The sequence below is a fragment of the Eleutherodactylus coqui genome, chromosome 1 (genome assembly GCF_035609145.1).
Source record: "Eleutherodactylus coqui strain aEleCoq1 chromosome 1, aEleCoq1.hap1, whole genome shotgun sequence".
In the NCBI taxonomy this organism is placed as follows: Eukaryota; Metazoa; Chordata; class Amphibia; order Anura; family Eleutherodactylidae; genus Eleutherodactylus; species Eleutherodactylus coqui.
In genome coordinates, this window is record NC_089837.1 from 431305412 (window position 1) to 431333081 (window position 27670).

Genomic DNA, 27670 nt, shown 5'->3' on the forward strand with positions numbered 1-27670 from the left:
AGAAAAAAAGGGGCCATGTCATTAAGGGGTTAAATAATGCATTAACTTCCTTCTCTGGGTCATTACGACGCATGGATACCACATATGTGATTGTATTTTTGATTTTTTTACAAAGTAAAGGGAGACAAGTGTTTTTATTATTTTTTTTATAATTTTTTAACTTTTTTTTTTTGTCCCTTTAGGGGACTTCCACAGGGACCCATCAGGACCCCCTGATCACGTTCCGGGGGTCCGATAGTGACAGCCCTTTACATGCTGCAGTGACAGCCCTTTACATGCTGCAGTCACAGACTGCAGCATGTAAGGGGTTAACACAGCAGAGATCGGAGGTTTTCTCTGATCTCTGCTGTAAGAGCTGGTACCTAGCTGTCCTCTGACAGCCAAGCATTAAAGGGGTTGTCCCGCGGCAGCAAGTGGGTCTATACACTTCTGTATGGCCATATTAATGCACTTTGTAATGTACATTGTGCATTAATTATGAGCCATACAGAAGTTATAAGAAGTTTTTCACTTACCTGCTCCATTGCTAGCGTCCTCGTTTCCATGGAGCCGACTAATTTTCGGCGTCTAATGGCCAAATTAGCCGCGCTTGCGCAGTCCGGGTCTTCTTCTTTTCTCAATGGGGCCGCTCGTGCAGGATGCCGGCTCCGTGTAGCTCCGCCCCGTCACGTGCCGATTCCAGCCAATCAGGAGGCTGGAATCGGCAATGGACCGCACAGAAGCCCTGCGGTCCACCGAGGGAGAAGATCCCGGCGGCCATCTTCAGCAGGTAAGTAAGAAGTCACCGGAGCGCGGGGATTCAGGTAAGCACTCTCCGGTGTTCTTTTTTAACCCCTGCATCGGGGTTGTCTCGCGCCGAAAGGGGGGGGGGGGGGGGGGGTTTGAAGAAAAAAAAAAAACCCGTTTCGGCACGGGACAACCCCTTTAAGCTCTCCCTGCCACAGAGACCATCGACTTGCTTCTGACAAGCCGATGGTCTCTATGGCAACCTGTAAACAAAGCAGGAGATTGCCGACATATCGGCAATATCTTCTGCTGGTTTTTCAAAGCCCTTGCTTTGTTCTCTGTGGGTCTGTGCAGGCAGAGCACACTGTCACAGCTTGTGGCATTGTGCTCTGCAGCTCCCATAGTGATACATAGCCCGGAAATCTTCCGGGCTATGTTGCTATGAGCAGTGGAGCTCGTCCCGGAAAATTTCCGGGCGTGCCACTCAAGGGGTTAATTGAAAGGGTGAGATCTGCCGAAGATCTGTATGAACAATCCGCTACGTGTGAACGTACCCTAAAGCTGTATTCAGCCAGTCCTAGATATGTTCTAAGACACGTTTCTGACTTGCTGCACTGTTTTTTTTTTTTCTTCACCTGGATAACCTCCTATACGGTAAATGCACACGGGCGGAAATTCTGCAGCGGGATTTCCCACAGAATTTCTGCCCGCTGCCATAGGATTGCATTAGATAATGCAATCCTATGCATACAGCCGCGATTTGACCGTGTGAAAACCCACACGGTAAACAAATTGCGATCTGTCCTACTTCTGTGCGAGCCTTGCAGAGGCCCACACAAACATCACTGGTGACGCGCCGGCTGGGCGCAGCCGGCACATAGAGTGGAGCGCTGGGTCACAGCTTGCATCCTGCTGTGAGATTTCTCGTAGCTGGATCCCACCCGGTTGTCTGCATGATGCCTTAAAACGAAGTTAATAAACTACACACAAAACTGAAACAAACCCAAACTGCGCCGTTTTCAGCACTTCTCCTCTCTCTTCCTTTTCTTTTTGGAGCCAACTCTTTTTTGCAATGGTTTGCAGAGTTGGGTAGTTTCTACAAAACATAAAAAGTAAGACCATTATATAAAACAAAAGTACAGTATACAGAAGTCTAGACATGGGGTTATACAGAGCATGCTAAAATAAAATCACCATAAAATACACCGAGGATTAGGGAACACAAGCCCCAATCTTTCCATACAGTAGAGAAGCATACAAGATTCTGGAAAGTTCTGCACAAGCGGCTAAACTAGCATCTAAAGTTATTAATAGTAAATACTACTTGAAAGGATTTCTGATTATGTCAATATAGCCTAATAATTGTTTAATATACTATTTAGCAACATTATAATATACCTTCAGGTTCTTTTACATGAGCTCAGATTCCCATGATCCAAGGAGAATCTGAATGATCTTTTTCAATGTAACGCATGCACCGAGTGAACGACGAACGAGAATTTATTCACTTTCCGTATACAGAAAACGGAAAACATTGTTCCGTGTAATTAGGCAATCATTTACTTATGACCAACTGCTTGCTTAATGTGAATGGGGGCGGCAGGCCAGAATGATCCCCAGCCCGCATTGTTCCCATTCAGTCAGCGATGCTCACTCCTGTGTAAAAGCACAGGAATGATCACTGGGACGACCTGTCCGGCATCTGATACCCAATGCATGGTCCCATGTAAAAGCACCCTTCCTCATCACTTTCACAATCTTGATTCTTGTTTGCAGGCAACTAATGCAAGACTCATACAATGAAATCCCAGGCTTATGGATGATCAGAAGAGGTTTTTACATTTCTAGATGTAAACAAGGTGGTTTTAATGCATGGAAAGCAAGCACAGAAGGGAAGAAATTAACGCAAGTTATAGTAAAAAAAAAAAAAAGTTGTAAAAACTTTTCACCTCCACTGTGGGTCGCTGTAGGTTGCTAGAAGTGCTACAAGGCATCTAACATTAATATTTGCAGTATAGATGAAATCTCAGGAAATGCTACTGATTTTTCTGATCCAATTGCTGGCTCTGATCAACCAAAACTTCAATGAAATGAATGGATTCTGCGCTCAGCCACTCCAAGCTACATAGAAGGCTGGGTCAGAGGTTTACTGGCGCTGAAGAGTCCTAGTGTTAACAGTGTCCCCGAAGCATTTAGTTCATCTCTAATGACAGAAAATAATGAGACAACCCATGCAAGATTGTTTTTCCTGCAGTTTTCTATATATGTTAGTCTCAGAGGGCGGCTCCAAGTCTTACATAAGTGTTCATGTGTAAATGGATGCAGAATGAAGTGGCCATATTTATAGTTTGAAGCGATCTGCCAAATAACAGGAGACACTGAATTAATATGACCCTTGTAGACAGAAGAAAAGGTTTAAATTAATCAAAAAACCCAAATGCTTGTTCAGTGCTTGGAGTGGGCACGCATCCCAGAGAGCCGGTCATCACAAGGTCACATTTTTAGCTTGCACTAAATGTTTCTATGGCAACCACTGTTTCTGGATCGTAGAAAGAAAATCATCAATTTTGCAACAGCAGTAAGTGAAGCAACTGCACTAAACAGACAGGAATGCTGGCAAATGCAATTATGTAATAATTTTTTAAAAATCAGACATTATCACCCCTAACCACCTCTGCTATTAGCTGACAATAATTTAACACACTTTAGCCAAAATGTAAAATTCCTTCATTGGTCTATTTGTTTAACCCAGTTCTACTTTTATTGTAGATTACAGTTTTTGGGGGTATATATGCCCCTAAGAATAAATAAGCCTCACTTTCCAACACAGATTAGTTCATTTTCATTTCTAGGGGGTTCAGGGCTAAAAGGGTTGTTTTACTTCTAATGGTTTTGCTCTGTACATTGTACAGTGGCAGGGGTTGGTACTGCAGGCTACGTCCTATTGAAGTGAATGAGACTTAGGTTGCAGTACCAACTCAGGCCACTGCGCTGAGTGGTCTGCTCCCTGTATGAAGCGTGACAACCCCTGCAAGTTCCCCAATACACTTTAGTAAAGTCATCTGAACATGCCAATTTCAGCAGGACTGGCCAACTGTCTCAAGTGTATGAAAGAAAGAAAAGTTCAATCATAATGATTTTGAATACTCCATGCTTTTGTTTCCTCCTGGGAAACCAGGAGCTGCAGTTTTCTCCATTGCCCCCGTGGAAAACACTTCATCAGCTGAGGGAGCATTCATGTGTATGGGATATCCAAGAGAAACGGCGGTCAGCTTAATTAGCATTCCAGTTTGCAGCCATTGATGGTGGTGTATATAATATATATTGTGCACACACTTTTAGTTGAATTGTTATTCAAATCACATGACCAAACTTATAATCATCAGACAGCAGTCTGTCCTTTTAGTCAACGTAAGAATTTTTTTTCTCATGCAGTATTGACTTCAATGGACATCCAATTAGGCGTTATTGTCCTGTAGAGACAAGATAGGGGTTGTAGTTAAGGTACATTTACACACAAAGATGATCGCTCAAAAGATGGCTTTTGAGTGATCATTTTGCATAAACTACTACTTGGTAGACCACTCACTGCTCTCTGAATAAATTCCTTTGTTCTGCCATGGGTCTGACAGCTGAGACAATGTAATCAGCACTTCCCAGGCAGAACACAGCATGCGGTCCTTCTTATCAGCCGTTCTGCCGACCGATGGATTTCATGCCGAAATGAAATTCAGCGGAAAAGTGAAAAGATGGGTAAATTTACAAGCAACGATTATTGCTCAAAAGACTGCTTTTGAGCAAACAACATTGTGTCTAAATAGGCCTTTATTCTCTAAAAGTGTATGATGGATAATAAGGGGTCTTACTACTGGAAGCCCATTGATAGTGGAACAGACAAAGTGAGCAGTGCAACTAGAGAGATGGCAGCACAAGCCTATAAAATTGTGTCCAGCGGGGAAATAGCAATGCAAAGTCACACTAGAACCTGAATCCAAGGTCCGGCGTATAGTCAAAAACAGAATATGACATCAATGGTGAAAGAAAAAAAAAATAGTCTCTTCATTCCTCCCAGATCAAAAAACAGCAACGTTTCTACTCAAGACTCTTTATCACAGTGAGTAGTGTAGTGATGCTGCCAGCACTTTACCCCAAGTGCATATTGCCTTGGGTCTTTTGCTTAGTCTTCTTAATTGTCAGAACCAGCTGTCACTATATAGAACTGTATCTGTGTCCTCAGGTACTTGGATCATAATAGTTATATTGAGATCTAGAACTGCAAGAGCTACAAATATTGAGGTCATAATATTGTGGCTAAAATCTTATCAATGGTATACGGTCATTTCCCCAATAGCAGACTTCTAGCACTGCTTTGGTAAATCCGTTGTCCACAGATTCAAGAATACATTTTACTTCCCATTATACAAACATGAGTTTTGTCTTTCAACACTCCTATTGCCTTACTATGCAGCCGTAGTGACTGATGCATGTACTTTAATATATCGCAAATTAAAAACAAACAAGTGCTAATATAAGAGGTAGATGTACAGTAACAGAATATCAACTTTCTGATTCTTTAGAACTTATTGACATCATTGCAGTTGGCCGTTCAATGCGCTGACAGCTGAACACCGTAGTCTGATGCACACAGCGGTAATCTGGCCCATGTTTACAGCCCCCGCTGCTTGCACTTGCTATGGTTTTGCACGTATTGTGCATTCAATTTTTCTACTGTCGGACTGATGACAGCCAGTCATTATCTTCTGAAAGCTAAACGGATTCTTCATCTTGGCTGAGAAATCTGTATGACAACACCTACAATATGTTTGAAGAGACCAAGTGCTGTTATAATCATCAAGTTCAAGCTTGTCAGTTATAAAGTTACAGAAACAGGCAGCTTTACGATGTACAAAGGATGATGCGTGGGCAATCCCTCGTTAGCTACCTACATCAGCACAGTACTCTATCCCCATAGAATGCTGAACTGTGTAGTGTCTGTTAAAGGGAATATGTAATCAAAAAGTGACCTGCTGTTCAAATACAGCTTTTACGTTATACTTTCTCACCCCCCCCCCCCCCCCCATCATTTCCAATTCACACTAATTTTATATATATGTTGGAAATGTAACAAAAAAAAAAAGAAAGATTATTAATATCTTGCAGTTTTCACTGACTGAACGGTATAACACTTCATTATCTCAATGGACCTTGAGTTTGCTCTACAGATGACTCACTGACTCCTACATGGAGAGTGTTCCATGTGCAGGAAGGGGGAGGGGGTAAGCTGTGACCATCACCTAACTGTGAATGGTGGATCTTGTGCAATCCATTCCTGTGCCATCTATATGTAGTGGTTACCTTTTATTGTAAAGATTTCTATGTAGAACAGTAAGTATCACACTTATTAGGCTTAAGGCTTGTTCACACCAGCATTTTTCGGTGGTTAGCACTGCAGCATGGCAATGCTAAGATACTAGGTTCAAATCTCAAGGGCAACATCAACTTTATACTCCATAGAGAGGTCACCCTTGGTCAGATTTGAACCTACAATTCCAGCACTGCAAGGCAGCAGTGCCGAAGACTGAGCCACCATGCTTGTTTTACTTCCTTCTCGAGAGGAAGAGAAAAAAAAAAAAAAAAAGAATAGACACAATGAGAACATGCAATCTCTATGCAGATGTTGTCCATAGACATGAACCTAGAAGCGCAGTGTTCCTGTTGCAGGTGATGGTGCGATACAGGGTCAGGATGCCATAGCAGCTGACAGAGGCAGCATATACTTTAACAAATCAAACTTTACTGAAAGGACGGAATTTGTACTTAAATGGTATAAAAACATCAACCACAAAGCAGAAAATAGACAAAACTGCATTATTTTCTAGTTCCATCCTCTGCACATTGAGTACAATTCAACAAAGAAAAAACAAAAATACACAACCACATATTGCAGACTACCACGAGTCGTGAGGGCCATAACTAAAGAGCAATTAATATAGTTGGTAAGCTCAAGTTTACATATGCCAATCGCTAACTGGTAATCAGAGGTAAGTAGCTCAGAAAAAAAAAATAAAACTAACTAGCTCAAAAATTCGACATTTTGACTCCCAATGGAGATTATTTGATTCAAAATGATCAAGGTTCAAGTATCTAGAAGAACCAGTAGTTGGCTCGAAAGTTCAGTGTTATTTTGACTCTAATAGTTGTTATTCGGTTCCACGCGTTTCCATACTAATATGGTAGTTCCTCAGGAATCGTTATTTATTATGTCACTAGAGCCGAAGTCTACTAAAAAGATACCAACAATATTTTGATATCCAACCATTAACAGACCCTCTAAGAGGGAATTTAGACAAACCGTGTATATTTTTGTACTGCTACTCTTCCCACAGACCACACATAGTTGAACAGAATGGTGCTCAAGAGTCACTCATCACTACATGGATATGTTCCATGAGGACTTGTGTATCCAAGTCTGTGATGTCTTGATCCCCATCTGCTGCTAGCCTAGATCGCTTGCATAGCAGTGATGGTATGGGCATCCAGCATCCAACAATCCGTTTAAGCTGACGCTAATGCTAAAGGTTCTTTATATTTAAATATCTCCCTAAACTGGTACCTTGCCTGCCTGATAATTGCTCATGAAAATAAACAATAAAATATAAAGTAAAGATGAAAAATGGCCTGTAGCCCGGATGGTAGGCTTCCTGATTTGGAAAGAGAATTTGCTATTGGCTATACCACACAGCTGCCATAAATGGGGCATAACACGCAGCCTTTAAAATGAATGGCAAGTCACATACACTAATTTACAAGAGTATTTGGACACTGCATGTTTTTCAGTAAAAGTGCTTTATTCTTTTATTTAGTAAGGTGTCAGCGCACCTTTTGCTTGTATTATATCGGCAGCACGTCGAGGCGTACTTTCCACAAGTTCTCTAAGTCTGGGCAGGAATAGCTCGCCATTCCTCATACAAGGCTGTGAGAAGAGATTGTTGTGAGGATGGGCGTGGGTGGCGGTGCCGTACCCGTCGCTCCAGTCCGTCCCACAAGTGCCCGATTGGATAAATAAATGGTTATTACAAAATGAGCAGCTTTTTTTTTACCCATGCCCTTCCCAGCATACCATTCGGCAAACTCCGGATTTGCGTATTTGCCGATTTTCTGCAGTGTCCAAATACCTCCTGTCAATATAGTGTATATGGTTGGTTTGAGTTTACCAGAGCTGGAGTCACTATACGTTAATAGCTTTACAAGTTAGCTCATGAGTTTGGGGTAAAAATGGGGATAAAGCATGGCAAGCCCACTCCTTGCAATATTCATAAGCATCAAAGTGCACCTGCCATTTCAGGTGACTTGTCAGAATAAGCTAACTTGCAAATGGTCAGCAGCACAAACCTGACATTGTGAGGCGGATAAGATGCACAGCTCACAGGATCCCGAATCCTGGATCAAAGTCAGTCCAAGCAATGATAGAATACAGGCAGCATAACAATAAGCTGTCTTGTGTACATGAGGAGTAATAGCATTTCCAGTCATTTATAGGACTTCTATAAGGATTTTTACAAATTCCTCTCTGCAGACTCCAGCTTTAATTCTCAGCTTTCATAGAGCTGGTGGAGAGAAGCTGCAAGGACATGTTCCATACACAGCACACAGACAAGAGTAGATCCTGTTCCTCCATTTCATATATATATATATATATGAGACGGTGACCGGCAAGGTGCTGGAGGGCAGGTATATATCGCCTAGGATGCTCTCCTATGCTGCTTTGGGGAGCGCTTGGGTAGATACGTGCCACCGAGCAGCCTGGGCTCGGTGGAGGAAGCCGGCAGTATAGTGTTAGTAGCATTAAGCCACTAACACGTTGTAGTGAGTAAGTGGCTCCAAGCCGCATAATCTGGGCCGGCTTTTCCTGGAGTGACCAAAGTGAAGGGTGGGATGGTCACTCCCACGTACCAGGTGGGGCTGGTACCAGGCCTTATAAAGCCTGGGCCTACAGGGCCAGAGGGAGAGCTGAGACCTCTGCAGGTCTGAGAGTCCTGGCTGGCTGTGTGCAGGAGCCATTTTGATTACCAGTGTGTAGACAGGAACGCTACATGTTTAGTAAGTGCTCAGACGAGCAGGATTTCCTTTATGTTTGCCTGATGTTAAGGCCTGTCTTTTGCTTTTTGTTTGCTTGGAAATAAACCCAGGCAAAGTCTGGACTAAAGACTTTATCGCAAGTGTCACTGTCTCTGACTGCTCATGCCCAGGTTGCTACCGATCCTAAACGCTAATCCCTCACACACATATATAATTTTATTTAATATTTATTTATTTAATATTTATTTATTATTTATTTATTATTTATTTAATTATTTATTTAATTAATTATTTATTTAATTATTATTTAATTATTAATTTAATATTTTATTTAATTATTTATTTAATTATTTATTTAATATTTATTTAATATTTATTTATTTATTTAATCTGCGTTCGACAAACTTGGCCTAAATCAATAGGAAACATTTCTTCTCCTCTCCCTATACTCTGAAATCCAGCTAGAATCCTTCTCCAAACGAATTGCGTAACATATAGTTTACAGAAGACTGGAGAGAGGGGAGAAGCGGCTGCATTGTGAGGCAGAGAAATGCACAGACCCTGTTATTGAAGGCGCTTGTTCCACAACTGCACTGCTCAGTACTGCTGTATAATGCTCTCCATCCTGCTGCTTTATATATATATAACACAACTATGTTGATGGAATAATAAAGTTATTGCGAGCAGAAGATGGCAGCAGAAAATAATTTTTAAAAATTATGTCAATTTTTCTTCACTCAAAGTTTTTCAATACATTATACAGTACATTAAATAAAACAACTCATCCTGCAAAAAAACAAGCCCTCATACAGTTACGTCGATGGAGTTACGATTTTTTAAAAGGGGGAGGAAAAAAAGAAAATGGAGAATAAAAAACAAAAAAAGGGCCGCATCATTAAGGGGTTAAACATGGCAACCATATTGATAGTTAACAGAAACTCTTTCTGAGGGAGAAAACACATGTGGTTTGCTATAAATTGCTTTTATCCATTTGCTGAGAATCCAAGGGAGTGAAGGAACTCGAGAATTAAAGTTTTAAATACCGCAAAGTACTAAGGGGTTTCCCAGGGCTTTAATATTAATGGCCTATGCTTAGAATATCTCAGCAAAAATCGGATCAGTGGGGATCAGTCCACCAGCACCTTCCCGATGAGATTGAAGATGCCATCAGGTGGGGGCGGAGCCTGGCCGCGGAGCAACATGGCTGCTTGAGACCGGAGCTCCCTCAGCACAGCACTCCCCGAGGTCTCCCCGCTTCATCCACAGCCGCGGAAATGAGAAGGATCGCGAGGGACAAGGGAGGAGAACAACCCTGCACCCCCAAATCATCCAAAAATCAGACAGGCATGCAGCGCTACCTGAAGGAGCGAGGCTCCCGCTCTCCACATCTGTCCTCCAAGATGGCACCGGCTCAGGGACCTGCTGCAGCTCACAGTAAGGAGGGGGACCTTTCCTCGGACGAGGAGGACTCAGAGTGTGTCCCGAGGTTTTATGAGGGAGTTAATATCTAATGCCCTTAACCCTATCATGGCTGATCTCACAGAAATAAAAGAAGATATCAAACAGATGGGCCGCAGGGTAGAAGATTTAGAGACTGCCTCAGCCTCCTATACCTCCCATGCTTTAGCCAGTGCCAATATACTAAAAGAACATCATGACTGTCTGAACCGTGCACTTATCCTCCAGGAGGACCTGGAAAACCGCAACAGGAGATGCAATCTGCGATTCAAGGGACTCCCTGAGACCTGGGCCACTGAGTCTCTGCACAAGGTAACCTCAGAAATTTTTGTACAGCTCCTTGGTGCAGACAGAGCAGCCTCAATAACCATTGAAAGGGTGCACAGGGCTCTCAGACCCCCCCCCCCTCCCCCTGCAGATCCTCCCCGGGATGTAGTCTGCAAACTGCTGTCTTTCCAGGACACTTCTGCTGTACTAAAAGCCGCAAGACTCAGCAAAGGTGTTAGGTACGGGGATTCCCCTATTCAGATTTACCAAGACCTTTCCCCGGCCACCCTAGCAAAACGCAGCATCCTCCGCCCCCTCCTGGAGGCTCTAAGAGCGAGGGACATACGTTATGCCTGGCTGTTTCCCTTCGGCATCAGCATATTTTATAAAAGACGCAGACTCATTGTCCGCTCCCCAGAGGATCTTAGCAGCTGCTGGGAGCACCTGGAGATGGACCCTATAGAATTGCCTTGTTGGCTACCTCTCCCTGAGTTTCCAAGCCTGCCTAAGCTTTCTCCACCTGAAGCATGGCAGGTGGCTGGTAATTCTAAGTCCCCCAAAGGAAAAAGAAAGAAGATGAAGGAACCTCCAACCATTCAGGATACCTGAGCAAGAAGGCGCACCTTCTTTCCTTTGTCTGATGTTGCACTCAGCTGGACTGCCCTCAAGGACCTAGTTTTCAGGACTGTTCGAAGCAACGTGTCTGTCTGCTTTCACCCCTTTGACCAGGCCCTATGGGGTCTCGGTACCCATCAAGTGGTCCAGAGAAGATAGGCATTGTCCTCTCTACTCATCAGCCCAGCTGACTTGTGCATTGCTGTTGCATTATTTAACTTTTGTCTCCTCCCTCTCCCTCTCCTTTTCCTTTCTCTTCTTTAAGAAGGTTTCCTCTTTCCGCGACTGTTACATCTGTTCATTCAATGTTAAATGACCCGGTGAGCGCCTGTCTGACCAGGCTGATTTCATAGTTGTCTGTCCTTTGATTTTAAAGCACAGACAACTCGCTCCCACTTAGACCCTAGTCCACACCCACCTGGACTGGGTGTCACTAATTTACTATCTGTTCACATGATTGTAATTTTTGTCTGTCCGTCTCCTACTCCTACTACCCATCCACCCCTATACCCCAACCCCCCCCCCTCTCTTTTCCTTACCACCCCTCCTGCTCTCCGAGTCCACTCCCTTTAGCCTCTGTCCGCATTTTGGCTAAAGTAGAGGTAAATCAAGCTCTGTACGACAGTTTGTCAAGCGGGTAACTCTTCTTTCTCTTCTTCCCTTCAAGCAGGAGAAATACTCGTCTGCTCTGTCCTGGCAACATGAAGGACCTCCTTCGCGTCACCACACTTAACGTCAATGGCTTGAATTCCCCAGCTAAGAGGCACCACATAGCATTGCTGTTAAAGAGATACGTGTCCGGAGTCGTGTTCCTGCAGGAGACCCACTTCAGGGGAGACAGATGCCTGGCCCTACCGGGTAAGCAGTATCCACTCGCCTTCCACAACTCTCACCCATCATCTGCCTCAAAAGGGGTCTCCACCTTGCTACACAAATCACTCAATTTCACTTGCGAGGCTCGCCACTCGGATGAGGAAGGTAGGGTTCTCTTCCTGAGAGGACTGCTTAACAATACCAAAATAACCCTTGCAAACTTATATACTCCAAATACCGACCAGGTAGCTTGGCTGACTAAACACTTAGAGACACTTAAACACTTCGCTAACGGCCTGAATATTCCCGGCGGCGACCTAAATCTCACTCTCTGTCCCCTGCTAGACTCCTCGGTAGGGAAATCGCACATATCCCAGAGGAAACTGAGCAAACTCATTCGTTCCCTCTCAGAGTTGGATCTGGTAGACAGCTGGAGATCTCTGAACCCGACTTCTAGGGACTACACCTTCCTATCGCGGGTCCACTCCTCCTTCCAACGCCTTGATTATGTATTTGTGTCCTCCCCCCTCCTGCAACACGTAGAAAAGGCCTCAATCGACCCTATAGTAATTTCGGACCACGCTCCGGTCCATCTGGACCTACACCTTCCGAACCTCCTCCCTCGCGAATGGCGCTGGAGACTCAACCCCTCCCTTCTGGACTCAGAAGAGGAAAGACTGCAGCTTAAGGAAAGGCTAGAATTCTTTCAACTAAATAAGTCAGACGATATCCCTCCCCCTGTAATATGGGAGGCCGATAAGGCCTTTACAAGAGGTCTCTTGATTGCTGCTGGTTCTAGAGCAAAGAAAAAAACAGCAAAAAGAAATCGACCACAAACTATCTCAAATCTCCAAACTTGAACGCGTTGTGAAACTTTCCCTGTGTAAGACCTCTTCTGAGGAATTGGCGTCCCTTAGAAGGGAACTCAAACTCATACTTGAATCCAAGTACAACAAAAAACACCTTTACCTCAGACATGTCACCTATGCACAGGGGAACAAGGGTAGTAGATATACGTCTGCACTTATTAAAGAGGCCCGAACTAGAAATTTCATTAAAACTATTAAAACCGCAGAAGGCCATAGAGTTTCCTCCACACCCGAAATCGCTAGGGAATTCCAAAGTTTCTACTCCCGCCTTTACAATCTTCGCGATCCCCTCTCCCCCAACGCTACTATCAACTTCAAGAAACAGGTTGACTCTTTCCTCAAAGAACTCGACCTCCCTAAATTAGATGAGGAAGAGGCTGCCTCCCTTTTGACTCCCATTACCTCCCAGGAAATTGAAGATCTCATTAGTACTTCTCCTCCGGGCAAAAGCCCAGGCCCAGACGGCTTCCCCCTTATATATTATAAAACATTTAAAACCACCCTTATACAAAAGTTAACTGAGCTCTTTAACTCACTCCTCCAGGGAACTCCCCTCCCAAGACAGGCGCAGGAAGCTCATATTGCTCTTGTCTTTAAGGAAAACAAGGACCCCGAATCCTGCGGGAGCTATCACCCTATTTCCCTCATTAACTTCGATATGAAGCTCTGGGCCAAGATTCTGACAAAACGACTCGAAAAATTCATCACTAAACTAATCAACCCAGAACAATCGGGCTTCGTTAAGGGAAAGGAGGGCAGAGACGTTTGCCTCAGGCTCCTCCATGCAGCGAAATACTCCCAAACACATAATATACCTCTCGCCTTTGTCGGCACAGACGCCGAAAAGGCGTTTGACCGAGTCAATTGGCTGTACATGGAGCAAGCTCTGAGGCAGTTTAACATCCCGCCAGAATTTGTTTCAGCAATATTTTCCCTATATGCGATGCCCCACGCGCGACTCAAAATTAACAACTCACTTTTCCCCAGCATTTAATATAAATAACAGCACGAGGCAGGGGTGCCCTCTATCCCCTACTTTATTCATACTGGCACTTGAACCCTTCCTTCAAAAAAACCAGACTAGACCCCCTGATACAAGGACTAAGAGTAGGGGGAGAGACCCTCACAGCCACTGCCTATGCAGACGATATTATATTCCTCATTACAAATCCAGAATCTGGCCTCCCCCGTCTCATCTCCCTTCTCGAGAACTTTGGAACCCTTTCCAACTTTAAAATTAACCTGGCCAAGTCGACAGCCTTAAATATTTCAATACCTCTCAATCGCTTTAAGGCCATTAAAAATAGATCCCACTTGCCTGGACGGACACAAACATGGAATTTCTGGGCATTAAGCTTACAAAAAAAGCCGATGACCTGTACCAGACTAACTTCCCCCCGCTATTGCCGAAAATTAAAAAATTACTGCGTTCCTATGATCTCCCGTTCATATCTTGGCTAGGAAGAAAAAATATATTAAAATCTTACATTATCCCTATTATCCTATACAAAATAAGACTTCTTCCGATCCACATCCCCTCCAGTTTTTTCAAGGCTCTACGCACAATTTTTTCCAGATACCTATGGTCGGGCAAGAGACCCAGGCTTGCTCACTGTCTACTCATCAAGAGGCGATTGGAAGGTGGAGTGGACCTGCCATGCCTCTGGGAGCTTTATTTGGCTACCCAGCTCAACCACTGGTTAGAGCTGGTCCACCCGATTAAGGACCCTATGATCCAGTCCCTGGCTAAGGGAGCCTACGGTCCCACCTTCTTTGAGGATATGTGGTTCCCGCGGGGGAGAGGTAGGGGAAGACAGAGAAGCAACCCCCTTTTAAGAGGTGCAATAGAAACCTGGGCAACGCTAGGGAAGACTCTCGCCCCTGGCCCTTCCCCATTTGCACCCCTGTCAGCATTACATAGATTCATGGACCTATCGATAGACTCTTGCTCCGCGGGAGTCTGGAAGACCCTAGACGATAAAAACTTTCAAGATGCTTTGTCCCTAGCAAATGCGGCCCCCCCTTTCCTCCCTAGAGGACCTTCTCCCGGGTCGCACGTTCTCGTTCCTCGTCTCTGCCCTAAGTCCTAAATGACTTTCTGAAATCACACAAAACCCCCAGACCACTCACCCCATTTGAATCGGTAATTGAGGGGCTTTCCCCCAATTCTAGAAAAATATCTTACATCCACAAACATTTTATTTCCCCCTCAAAGCCTGCCAAGCCTGCCTTCCTCACCTCGTGGGAGAGAGAACTTCATATAGCATTATCATCTTGTGAGACTAAGCTCATATTAAAGACTGCGTTTGGCCTCTCTCCTTGCGTCACCTCTCAGGAATCACATTACAAACTTCTAGCAAGGTGGTATAGAACCCCACAATGGCTTTATGACCACAAACTAGCTACATTAGACAGTTGCTGGAGATGCGAGATGGATACTGGTTCATATCTACATATATGGTGGGAATGTCCCCGTATAACTCCCTTTTGGAGAGACGTGGGCGAGATTCTGAAAAAGCTTTCACCTGGTCTGTCGCTCTCCCCTGGGGTGGTTCTCCTGTGGAGACCGACCTCTACCTTTCACCCCATCAAACACAAATTGATCGCTCTGCTATTGGACACTGCCAAGGCCCGAATTCCCATGCTTTGGAAACAAAAAGAGCCTCCCACTGTCGACTTGGAGGGATAAAGTTAACCTCCTCGCTAACCTAGAGGAGCTTTCAAGCTGGGCGAATGGGACCCATGATAAATTTATTGAGACATGGGCCCCCTGGCGAGCAGTGGGGTACGTCCGTCCTGGAGCCAACGTGGAGCAGACGACAACCTGAGATCCTTGCACTGACCCTGTACAATGTAAGTACTTTGGGCCTCCACGTAATCCCAACTCCCCCCGCCGTCACCCCCCCTCTTAGAGGCTTCTCCTTTCTGGAATTCATCCGCTGACCGCCTTTTCTCTGATACGCTCTATGTTAAACCCCATGGAGCAGACTCAGCTTCTTAACCCAACCCAACCCCTCCCCCCCCCTCTCCCTACTCCCACCCCTTCCTTGCCCCCCCCCTAGCCCCTGCCCCCGTTTGTTTCCCCCTTTTCTCTTATGTATAAGGGGTCTACGTCTTTGCTTATCTCTCCTTTTGAAAATGTTTTCTTGTGCCCTGGAGGGTCGTTTAAGTTAATTCCCGCATTGGGATTGCGTGCTAGCTCAAGCTTTTATTTGCTTCACTAAGAGCATATATTATGTTTTGACGAGCCGGATGGATACCGTGCTCAGACCCATTCTGTGTTTGTATGTATGTTTATATGAAAAATTTCAATAAATACTGATTTAAAAAAAAAAAAAAGAATAAGAAGATGCCATCAGGTGTCGCTGCTGCCTTGTTGTTTACCAGGCACACTGCAGTTCAGCGGCATTCAAATGAGCTGCAAAATCAGGCACAGCCACTACCATTGGAAATCCATACTAAAGTCTTAGAAAACCCCTTAAAACACAAAAGTGTGATGCATTTATATGGGTACTAATAATTACTAGGAAATTATAGCACCAGTGTTTCTGGTGGCGCAATGTGCCACACAGCTGTGCTGCAAGCACGTCAAACACAGCACCGCTACATACATTGTTCATCCCATGCAACAGGGATCAGAAGCAGCACAGCACTGGAGATAAAGGACCTGTGATGACGTCACCATCATGCTCCGCTCCCTGAACACATGATGGTGACGTCAAAGGTCCTGCATCCTTGTGCACAATATGAGCGGACTACAAACCCCCTGCAGCCTCAGTTGCTATGGAATACCAACCAACACCTAACCGGACAGCAGCTGTGTGCGTACAGGACCTGTGATGTCAACATCATGTGATCAGGGACGGAGCATGTAAGTCACTCACAAACCCACTCACTCAAGCACAGACAGGTCGTCATTAGTCGCACTTTAGTTACGTATACAATAATCAAACTACTGACAACTTTACAGGCAATTCTGTGTGGATCTTACACCTGTGATGGCTAACACTAGGGAAGAGAGAGTGTTCAAAAATATCTAGAAAAGCTTGAACAGTGGGCAGCAACTAACAGAATGGTATTTAACAAGGAGAAATGCAAAGTCCTACATCTGGGCAAGAAAAATGAAAAAAGCACACACAGAATGGGAGGCATTGGGCTAAATAGTAGCACATGTGAAAAAGACTTGGGTATACTAATAGATCATAGACTGAACATGAGTCGACAATGTGATGCAGCAGCCGAAAAGGCAAACACAATTCTGCGATGTATTAAGAGAAGCATAGAGTCTAGATCACATGAGGTCATTATCCCCCTCTATTCTTCCATAGTCAGACCTCATTTGGAATATTCAGCCCAGTTCTGGGCACCCACTTTAAAAAAAGACAGACAAACTGGAGCAAGTTCAGAGAAGAGTTACCAAGATGGTGAGCGGTCAGCAAATCAAGTCCTATGAGGAACGGTTAAAGGATCCGAGAATGTTTAGCTTGCAAAAAAGAAGGCTGAGAGGAGACTTAATAGCTGTCTACAAATATCTGAAGGGCTGTCACAGTGCAGAGGGATCAGCCCTATTCTCATTTGCACAAGAAAGTCTGGAAGCAATGGGATGAAACTGCAAGGGAGGAGATAAAGATTAGATATTCGAGAGAAAAAAAAAAAAAGCTTTCTGAGAGTGAGGGTGCTCAGCGAGTGGAACAGATCACCATGGGAGGTGGAGAGTTCTCCTTCAATGGGAGTGTTCAAACAGTGGCTGGAGAAATATCTGTTTGGGATGATTTATTGAACCCTTCCCTGAGCAGGGGGTTGGACCTCATGACCCTGGATGTCCCTTCCAACGCTACCATTCTATGATTATATTATTTACATGATAACACAGCATGTTAGGCCGAAAGGAGACAATGGCCATCTAGTTTAGCCTGTTTCTACGCCATCCCTGCCCCCCTTCCTTGTTGATCCAGAGGAAGGCAAAAAACCCCAAAGGAGACAGAAACCAATTTAGCCCATGTGGGGGAAATAATTCCTTCCCGACTCCATAATGGGAGTCAGAATAATCCCTGGATCAACGTTTTGAACCCCTTTCTATGTTGGTGATGGAACCTTCTTTCCTCTAACTGTAGAGGATGCCCTTTTGTTACTGGGTATAAACAGGTCATGGGAGAGATCCTTGTATTGTCCCCTAATGTATTTATACATGTTTTTGATCACCCCTTAACCATCTTTTTTCCAGGGCAAAGAATCCCAATTTTGATAGCCTCTCTGGGTATTCCAGTACCGTCATTCTGTTTATTAATTTAGTTGCCCTTCTTTGGACCTCCTCAAGCACTGCAACATCTTTCCTGAGCATCGGTGTCCATAGCTGTACACAGTATTCCATGTGGGGCCTGACAAGTGCCTTATATTGTGGAAGAATAATGTTCTCGTCCCTCGCCCCTATGCCCCTTTTAAAGCAGCCCAAAACTTTATTTGCTTTTGCAGCAGCTGACTGGCATTGATTACTCCAGTTAAGTCTACAGTCAACTAGTACCCCCAGGTCTTCGCTATGTAGTAAAAAGAATGAACAATAGTATAAGCACATACTTCCGTCTCTCTTCTCTCCATTTCTTGATTTCGTCGGGTGTGTCCAGTTTAATTCTCTTGGAACCAGGTCCATGCATCTAGGGTATACAAGTATAAAATGAGTGCCTTTATGTTGTCCCAGACAAAACGCTGCTTACTAACCTGCTGATAACTAGAAAGGGCCACATGCATAAAGTTCTCCGAATGCACTTGTACCACACAACGAACCAGAAGAGGTTCTGCTACTCAGACCAGCAGTTTACAAAGGGGGAGCGGTTAGATCAAAAAGGCCTCATGTAGCATCTGCCATTAGGCTGAAAGCACAGTGTTATGCGGTTCAATTGCAAATCACCAGTTTTCAGAGGTTTGTTAATGTCTGCAAGAACTTGCAGGTAAACAACAGTTCCCGGATCTTTCAATAATTCCCATGAAAATAAAGGTAGTGCAAATGTGCTGCTGCCTCTCCTATCTGTGTCATCATAAAGTAACCTGTAGTAAAAATGTTTAACAACTTTATAAGAATTTTTGGTGATTTTTGTTTTACATTTTCAATAACACTATGTTTACAAGAAATCCTACAATCCTGCAGTTTTTACACTTGCCACTAAGCTCTGTCTCCCATACAAGCCAATGGCTCAGCTCCTGTCCATTGTGTGAATGGCCCATCAGGCCACTGTAAAGCACATCTCAAAAAGAAAGCTGCTGTAAAGCATCTCTCTGCAGCAAAGGCAAGATGGCCACCCCCATAGTCCCGAACAGCCAAAAGGAAAAAAAACAAAAAAACGTATTTAAAAAAGAAAAAACAAAAAAACTTTTTTTTTTTTAGAAAGGCTTGTAGAGTAGCTTATCTGTTAAAAAGTAGGGAAAAAAAGTCATGAGCAAGGAGGCTTTGTGCAGTATTTTGCACAATACTTGATAAGTGTGTCCCCCCCCCCCGATAGCATTCACTATAGAAATATATCAAGTTTAGACAAAAGGCGGCGTGCCCGTGCAGATAAATCTACTTCTGGCATAACTTACATTTCTCCAGTGAAATTGTACCAGCTTCTCATGGGCTCTGAAGTTGCAGTCTGCTTCTTGGCACTGTAAAAGAAAACATGCTTGTGTAACACTGACATACGCATACAACACGGCTTCCATTATGTTGGGGGAAACCCATATGATATGCTACAGGTTTCTATTTTACTTATTTAGTAAAAACCTTTTTGAAACTAAAGAAAAAACACCACCCAGTGCTAATGAGTTTAATGCACGCTAGTACAAACCATTTGGCATTAAAACGGTTTTCCAGTTGTAGACTATTGGGAGGCTATGATCGGAATAGGTACTCAATGGTAGATTGGTGGGGGGTCATCACCAGGGACCCATCTGATCGGCTGTTCTTCGGGTTGATGTGCTCATGCATTAAGCCGACAGCTCTGTTCCAATTGTAACAGTTCATTTCAATAGGAACATGGCCAGCAATACCAAGCCATGCTACTGAAATCAGCTCAGTACATAAGTGAACGACGGACGGACACGTTTGTCATCTGGGTCTTCAACCATGAAAAAAACCTTTTAGTTGGTGTAAATGCTAAGAAGAAATTCTCCAAAAATGTAATTATGAGTAGGTTAGATAAGCTAAGCTCATAAAAAGCATATAAACCAGAATGGACAGCTGCTAGGTCAGGCTGCCATATGTGTGATGCAGAATGTTAGGGCAGCAGAAATGCAGTCCTAAGCTCTCGCTCATGACTTGAAGGTTGCAGGTTCAATCGCCGCCTGGTTCAGGTAGCCGGCTCAAGGTTGACTCAGCCTTCCATGGTCGATAAAATGAGTACCCAGCTTGCTATGGCAATGGCAATGGCAAACCACCCTGCTAAAAAAGTCTGCCAAGAAAACACCACAATGTGACGTCACCCAAGGAGTCAGTAATGACTCTGTGGTTTACCAATCAACGCTCATAAAAACATCCCCTTAGACGTCCCGATCATACCTTGACGTGTTGTGAAACATGTTCCTCATACTTTTCAATGTTCTTAAAACCCCGATCACAGGTGTCGCAGTAATGCGAATAATCAGGTTCTTTTCTCTTCTTTTTCTAATAGCAGAAAATATACATCAAACTATGATAACAGTTTAACTTAAAGGGGTATTCCGGTTACAGAACACTTTTTCAAGTGCTGGTTGGGTGAAGCTCCACCCCTGTAACTGAAATGCTCCTTTAACTTAAGAAAAACATTGTATATTAAGAAAGACACATCCAGAGTTTAAGGATATTTGCGAACTTAAATTAGCACTAACTTTTCAACAAACTTGTGGTAACTAGCAAAAAAGCTTATTGAAAAAAATGCATCACCCGCCTCCCTGCCACGTCCCCAACAGACCATAACTTAGTTTATAGTGCTGTTGGGACGTGACAGATTCCATTTTTGTGCTGCAGGGTCTCTCTAGGCTGATCCATATATAAACCCCACGCACTTCTGCCGTACAAGTAGGTAAATGTAGCCAATGAGTAAATCACAAAACTCTATTTAGTCTCCTAGTATGGTGCACAACTTACTAATCCACCAGAATACCGCTACACTGACTTTGCTTGTATGATATCAAGCCTCCAACAAGTCGCAACTGTTTTAGAGTTGCAATTTAGATATTAAAAGAAAAAAAAAAAAAAAAAACACATGTAAATGGTAGACAAGTCACAGGCGACTAGCATTGCAGTCTATGGTGGCAAAGTAAAAAGTGACTGATGACCAAGATTCCAACAGCCTTTGATTTATTTGGGAGTGTCGCGATAGGCCGCACACTAACCCTATTGACAACCACTAGATGCCATATCTCAATTCAACACTGCAATTTTCATGTCATGTGACCAATGTCACCATGTGGCCCTAGACCAATACTACATTTCTTATACTGTCATCCTGTAATAGGAGTGTTGCAGCCCTAATGTACACTATCCTAGCAAAAGTATCTGGACACCCCTATCAGTAGAATGGATCGTGTCTTATTAGCATGTCATGTGTCTTAAACCATGCTACATAAGATGCAGACTCTTGGAGGGGTCAGCCAAAACTTGTGACGGGAACTATATATGGGTTTTGGCACTGCACACAAGCCATCCATCACGAAGCGCAGTACATCCTACCATCTACAATGGTGCAAGGAGCAGCGTCCTTCATTGCCAGAACTTTGCAGGATGGATGGAGGGAAATACCACCTGAAGTGTAGCAGACTTGAATATAAAGTATGCCATGGAGAGCATCCGATATCATTAGGGCCCACTAACTACTGACATATGTAAATAAATACTATTTCTTCTTGCTCCGGTGTCTAATTACTTGTGGTAGGAGAGCAATTATATAAAGATAACATGCTGAAATACAGGATGACGAAGTATACTATACTTTGTATTCTTTGTTTCCATGACAACCATTTCCTTGCTGCGTATGTTGACCATAATGCCTCGGCCCGCCTGTAAAGCACAAGACAGAAACAGGAAGTAAGAAATGGGAATATATTAGATGTCTAATGGCAACAATGGATTCTTCATGGGCTCCGCTCGCCGGTTTCTATAGTAACAAGAACCTTTTCCCATTACAAAAGGAACCTTGGATAGAAGTGTTGCGAGCGGCGTGACCTTTCTCATTAGACTTATTGAGCTAAACTGATTGCCATTTTAATCCGCAGATGTCTCAGATACTACAGTTATATCGCCAACAGAGACACAAGCGTCTAACGTACAACATACATTACAGAGCAAAGATTGATGGATATCCCATTAATATACTAGATTACATGTACTAATAGAGGTATACCAGAAAACAGGTACACTATTTGGAATAGTAGCATGCACCGTATGAGTGAAGGCTGAGCATACTATCAGTCAATGCCAGGCACTGGGAGGAGGGGCAGAAGGGAAACGCCATTGTGACAGCGGAGCCTTGAATCTCCAGTACGGGAGCAATTCTACAGGAGGGGAGTCAGGGGGCTGATGCCCCTGCAATTCCCTAAGACATAAAAACAAGGTGAACTTGCTAAATGCCATTTGAACAACCTGCAGAACCCCCCCCCCCCCCCCCCCAAAAAAAAATAAATAAAAAAATCAAATCCTGTAAATAAGGCAGCTTCACATCTGCGATAGATTCCATTGCAGATCTGATACAAAATACAAGAAGAAATAGCATTGCATGCGGCACATTTTCTTGCGGTAAAATGCCGGACTGCTGGGTGGAAACCAGACCGCCCCTGTTATAGTCAATGGGGTCAGTTCAGTTCCATCAGCCAGGGGGCTCCCCTAACACAGCAGGAAAACGGAACCCCCGACGCACATGTAAAAGCGGCCTAATAGGAAGCGATGCCTTCTCAGTTTAAAAATACTAAATAATGTTCGGGCTACACAATAAAAGGACAGTAGAATGTTCCTGCCTGCAGTGTAATATGTAACTGCTGTCATTGCTCCAGTATCCATCAACTCCAGTACCAGCACCCTATTCACTGACCGTATATGATGGCTCATAGTCTGCAGGTATATTGTATACTGCCACCCAGTGCCTATGTGAGGCATAGCATGTCGCTCTACAAGCATGGCTTTCTATTCCCAATCAGTGGTTTACAGACTTTTTGAAAAGTCGGACATTGATTTGAAGGAATGCTGCCATTCAATTGTAAGAATTAAATGTGGAAAATGGAGAGATCTCCGCGCTTGTCAGGCCGGGGTCACACAGGACTGAAATCCCGCGGAATGACCACACTGAGATTTCCGCGGGAAAAATGCAGCTTCAAAACCTGCAGCCTTCGCTGCCTGCATTCCACTGCGGCCACCTCTCCACATAGAGAGGCCACTATAGAAACGGGGAAAGAATTGACATTCCGCGTCTTTGAATTCCGTGCGGCATGTCAATTTCAGCACAGCTTGGCCACAACGTGTGGACGAGATTTTTGCAAATCTCGTCCACTTTGCTGGCTAATCCCAGGATAGAGTCGTGGAAGGAATTTCCGTGCAGAAAGTCTGCACAGAAATTCTGCGGCAATTACGCCCCGTGTGAACCCAGCCTAAGGCCGGCTGCACACGGCCGTGAAGCTCGTCACGGCGCCCCCCCAGAGACCCCATACTTACCAGCGGATCCGGCGCTCTGGGTCCCGCATGACGCTTCCCCGCCCACTGCTGCCGTGTCACATGACACGCCCACCGCGTCATGTGACACGCCCGGCCGCCTCATGTGACTGCAATGGAAGCCGTCTGTGCGTACACCCGCGTCATGTGACGAGGCGGCGGTAGGCGGGGAAGCGTTTTCACGCCATCTTCCGCTGTGCTACAGCGGGAGATAGCGTGAACGGACGCCTTCCATTGACTGCAATGGAAGCCGTCTGTGCGTACACCCGCGGCAAATAGAGCATGCCGCGGGTGAGGACGGGAGATTTCACGGTGCGGAATTCCGCGATGGAATTCCGCACTGTGTGCCATGAGGTATTAGGTTCAATAGAACCTAATAGCTGCGGGCAACGCAGCGGATTTTCGCCGCGAATTACGCGGCGGAAATCCGTTCGTGGGAAGGAGGCCTAAGGGTTCTATTGTTGTTGGAAACAGAACATTTCAGGAAAGAATGTTGCAATATATATATTATATATATTTTTTTAGCCAATAAACAAGAAGTGACATATAGGGGTTTGACTTAAACATCAGATCTGCATCTGTTTTGAGGCCAACACTGCCCCCTTTTCAGGCACAAATTCTAACTGTCCTCGTGGTCCGGTGTTACTAGGAAAATCAGTCCTTAACTAGCCGGTATGAAACTCCCTTCACTGCGCCTGTACTGTCATCTGTAGTGCAGGCACAGTATGTTACATATTATAGCTCATTAACAAATGGCTGCCTTATATTTTATTAAATTATATACATATTTCCCCAGCTGGTTTATTATGCCATTATCTCTGCCTCCACTGTCCCCAGCCGCTGCGAAGAGAAGAAGCAGTCCTATGGAAGACAGCTCTCCCTCCTCACACTGCGTCCAGGCCCAATGTGACAATGTCTCAGTACGTCAGGCTGTAAGTACGCAAGGTCATTGAAGTTAATGGAAGCCGTCCGACCAGTGGCCCGTATGCAATTGTCATCCAGACGGGCCGTGGATTCCGAGGGAAAAGCATCTGCAGTACAGAGAAGCCGGAAGAAGGCGGCGAAGAAGGCCGCCCGCACACACAGGAACGCAGGGTCACCCGCTACGGGGAGGGCCAGATTCTGGGCGGGATTCTGTAGGCGGAATCCGGACCTGCCGTGTGCATGAGGCCTAACTCTAATGCAACAATACTTACAATCACCTACTCCGAACATTAAAAAAAAATAATTAAAATTAAAGGGGTTGTCCCGCGCCGAAACGGGTTTTTTTTTTTTTTCTTCCTCAGCCCTTCTGCAGTAGACATTGCCGAAAGGCCGCGGATTCTGCAGCATCGCTAGGCGATGACGCAGGAGTTTAAAAAAAAAAAATCTGTACTGCGCATGTCCGACGGCGAGCAGTGCAGATCATCCGCGGTACAGATGAAAACGAAAAGTATCCAGGTACGCACGGACACCGCTGCTCTCAGGGGCGGATTCCACATGTGAATCTGGCTCTGCAGTTTGCAGGAGGCCTAAATTACAGGCTTTTTACACTTTTCTCCCATGCACATTTCTGGCATATATGAAAGTGCCAATGTGGATAGGCCTTAATGCAAAAAGTATACTGTGCATCAGATCTGCAGATCTGCCACACCAAAATCCGCAGTGTGTGAACATGTCCTGATGCTACCGTACAGCACAGAGGAGCTCATTACAGCAGATCTGTCCAGCTGTAGATTGCAAGCTCCCTGGGACAGGCCTCTTCCCTTCTACTTCTGTATATACGGTAGGCTGATACAGTCCATGTAACGGACACTCCACAATGACCTGCAGCGGCACAGCCCGCGACCCCTGTGCCTATGTGTCTTCTCTTACTATAAGGGCACCACGCTGCCCTCTGTCACCCACCGTAGCGCTGAGGGGCCGGCTGATGATATCCAGGCTGCGGCGCCCACTGATTCCACCCTCCATACCAGGGTGCAGGCGGCGCCGCCGGTGACCACAGCCCGTGATGCCCGGCGGGCGGGTAGGAAGGTTCCAGGAAAGCAGAAACCACCGGCGGCCGGAGAACAGGAGGCGGGTAGGCTGCATGCTGCTCCATGATCACAACGTGCACGGGGCGCTCACTTCCGGGTGACATATAACGTCACGGCCGGAATCCCTCTGCAGCTCAGCGGGTGGGGGTCGTACCGCCCTGTACATGACGCCCAATACTCCATGCAATACAGGTGTACGGCTGCTGCCAAGAAAAATATGTTATCCTATACAGCACGTGTGATAAAAGTCGGGCAGCCCACATCAAATATGGCGGCGTAGCACTCAGCATGTGTCACGTGGTCTTCTAGTTACGCTATGTCTTCGCCTTCATCTATCGTATTAGCATCGTGCAGTGTTCGTGGATCAGAGCGGTGAGCCGCTCAGCACGCTGGAGGACTCCTCGCTCACCGTTCTAATACATCTTATGTCTCCAACTGTGAGCGGAAGTGATGGCGCGGAGTAGTGACGTCATGCAGAGAAGCTGCCCATCTGTTCAAGATGTCCCGGGATTTGATCGGTCCAGCTCTACCTCCGGGATTCAGCGGCGGTAACGATGAAGAGGAGGAGGGAGAAGGTATAAAGACTTGCATTATATTACTAAACAGCAGAAGGTGGCGGCGGCACCTAGTGCAATCTGACCTGTATGCTCTCTGTAGAGGTTGGCACAGGGTCTGCCAGCTGACTGCTGCTCCTATTGGTGGGCAGCCCTAGTTTATGGTCACTGCTGGCACAATTTAAAGGGAACCTGTCACCCCTTCCGAGCGGATCAACTTACCTACAGCTACAGACTGCTGAGGTAGATCCCGTAACACGTGTCACCCGCTTACCGTTCCTACGGACATCAGAGCTGGAGAAATTGCCTTAATTTCCCGTGCTGAAGGCAGATCTCAGATGAGTGGAGCGGTACCATAGAAGATGTCATCCATGTCACAGTGTTATGGAAGGATCTCCAGGCAGCAGAGATGGTCTGGCCCACAAATGCTAATTTCGTATGGACTGCGGGTTGTACGCATCCATAGATCTTAATCGACCCCATCTGCAGTAAAAGAGAGCATGCTGCACCATCTTGTGTGAATTTTTATTTTCACTTGTCTATCCCATGTTGCAGAAGCACAGCATTAGCTAGAGGCTGTACCATTCCTGCCTGCTGGAGGGGACGGTTTATTTATCATTACCTTCAATATTACGGATATGTAGCTACAGTGCTCCTGCTCACCTCGGAATCACCTGACCAGCGGCTCAGCGCTCACTGGAAGCCGCTGGGGGGCTTGTGCTGATGCGCGCTAACAACGCTATGTATTCTTAGGTGAGGGGGGCGCTGTATCTGCTAAGAAGCAGCTGTAGACATGCAGGTAATTCACGCTCTGAATGCGCACTTATGGTGCAGGTTTTGATGCGGTTTCTTGTGTGGAAATGCTACAGAATTTGCCGTGGAATATTCCGCAGTGGACATGCTGATCCGACTGGCCAGTGCTGTTCTGGTGGTCAATCACAGCAGATGTGGGGGCGTTCCTCTGCGGACCTCTCCAACAGCAGCGTCTGTAGAGTCCATTTGGTAATTACAGCTGATCTTTTTCTTGCTATACTTTCTAGGCATCCCGACCTCATTTACAAACACTTGGGGCTTGTTCACACGAGGGAATTCGTGCAGCTAACTTACACGCGCAAAAAACTCATTAGAACCAATGGTTTCTTATGGAAACATTCAGATGAAGGAACTTAGTCGCCCAAAAAATTGCACCTAAAACGATAGGACCTCAGCGACTGAAGCGCCCTGCTGCACGAAACTATAGGGATTGACCTATCTGTGGTGTGCGAAACACAGGAGTGTCCATAGACTTCTATGGGAGCTGGGGGAAAAAAGAGAGGGGGAGTGAGCTCTGCCATGCCGCTAAACCCGGAGGCACTGTTTCTCCGCAGGGATGAAGGGAAGCCCCGCTTCGGGGGACTACCTTTATCCCCACAGTGGGGCTTCCCTTCACTGGAGAGAGAGAAGTGAAGGGACTCCCCAGGGCTTCCCTTCATCTCTCTCCAGCACATATTTTCAGTCTTGGGACTTCAGCGCGGAAAAATTGTCCGTTTTGCTGATTTTCCGCTGCTGTAGAACCACGTTTTTTTTTCTTTGCTGCTAATAGCTGCGTACATTCCACACCCATGTGAGTGAGACCTTAACATGCAA

At 45.2% G+C, this 27670-nt stretch overlaps 2 protein-coding genes across 4 annotated transcripts in view; one reads left to right on the forward strand and one right to left on the reverse strand.

Moving 5' to 3' along the window:
• The window catches only part of NUFIP1 (nuclear FMR1 interacting protein 1), a 43027-nt gene extending 17134 nt beyond the window's left edge, over positions 1-25893 (reverse strand). Inside the window, exons 1-6 of one of the 3 annotated variants that reach the window (XM_066581889.1) lie at positions 25363-25893; positions 21767-21834; positions 20356-20460; positions 19422-19463; positions 18402-18478; positions 1730-1822 (exon numbers count right to left, since the gene is read on the reverse strand). In XM_066581889.1, coding sequence (XP_066437986.1) covers positions 1730-1822; positions 18402-18478; positions 19422-19463; positions 20356-20460; positions 21767-21834; positions 25363-25594 — 617 coding nt within the window. In that variant the 5' untranslated portion in view covers positions 25595-25893. Of the gene's footprint in view, positions 1-1729; positions 1823-18401; positions 18479-19400; positions 19464-20355; positions 20461-21766; positions 21835-25362 lie in introns of all 3 variants that reach the window. The other 2 variants (XM_066581881.1, XM_066581898.1) reach the window with 2 other exon arrangements.
• The window catches only part of GPALPP1 (GPALPP motifs containing 1), a 33041-nt gene continuing 31175 nt past the window's right edge, over positions 25805-27670 (forward strand). Inside the window, exon 1 of the mRNA XM_066581915.1 lies at positions 25805-26065. Within this exon, the coding sequence (XP_066438012.1) occupies positions 25990-26065 (76 nt within the window). The 5' untranslated portion in view covers positions 25805-25989. The remainder of the gene's footprint in view (positions 26066-27670) is intronic.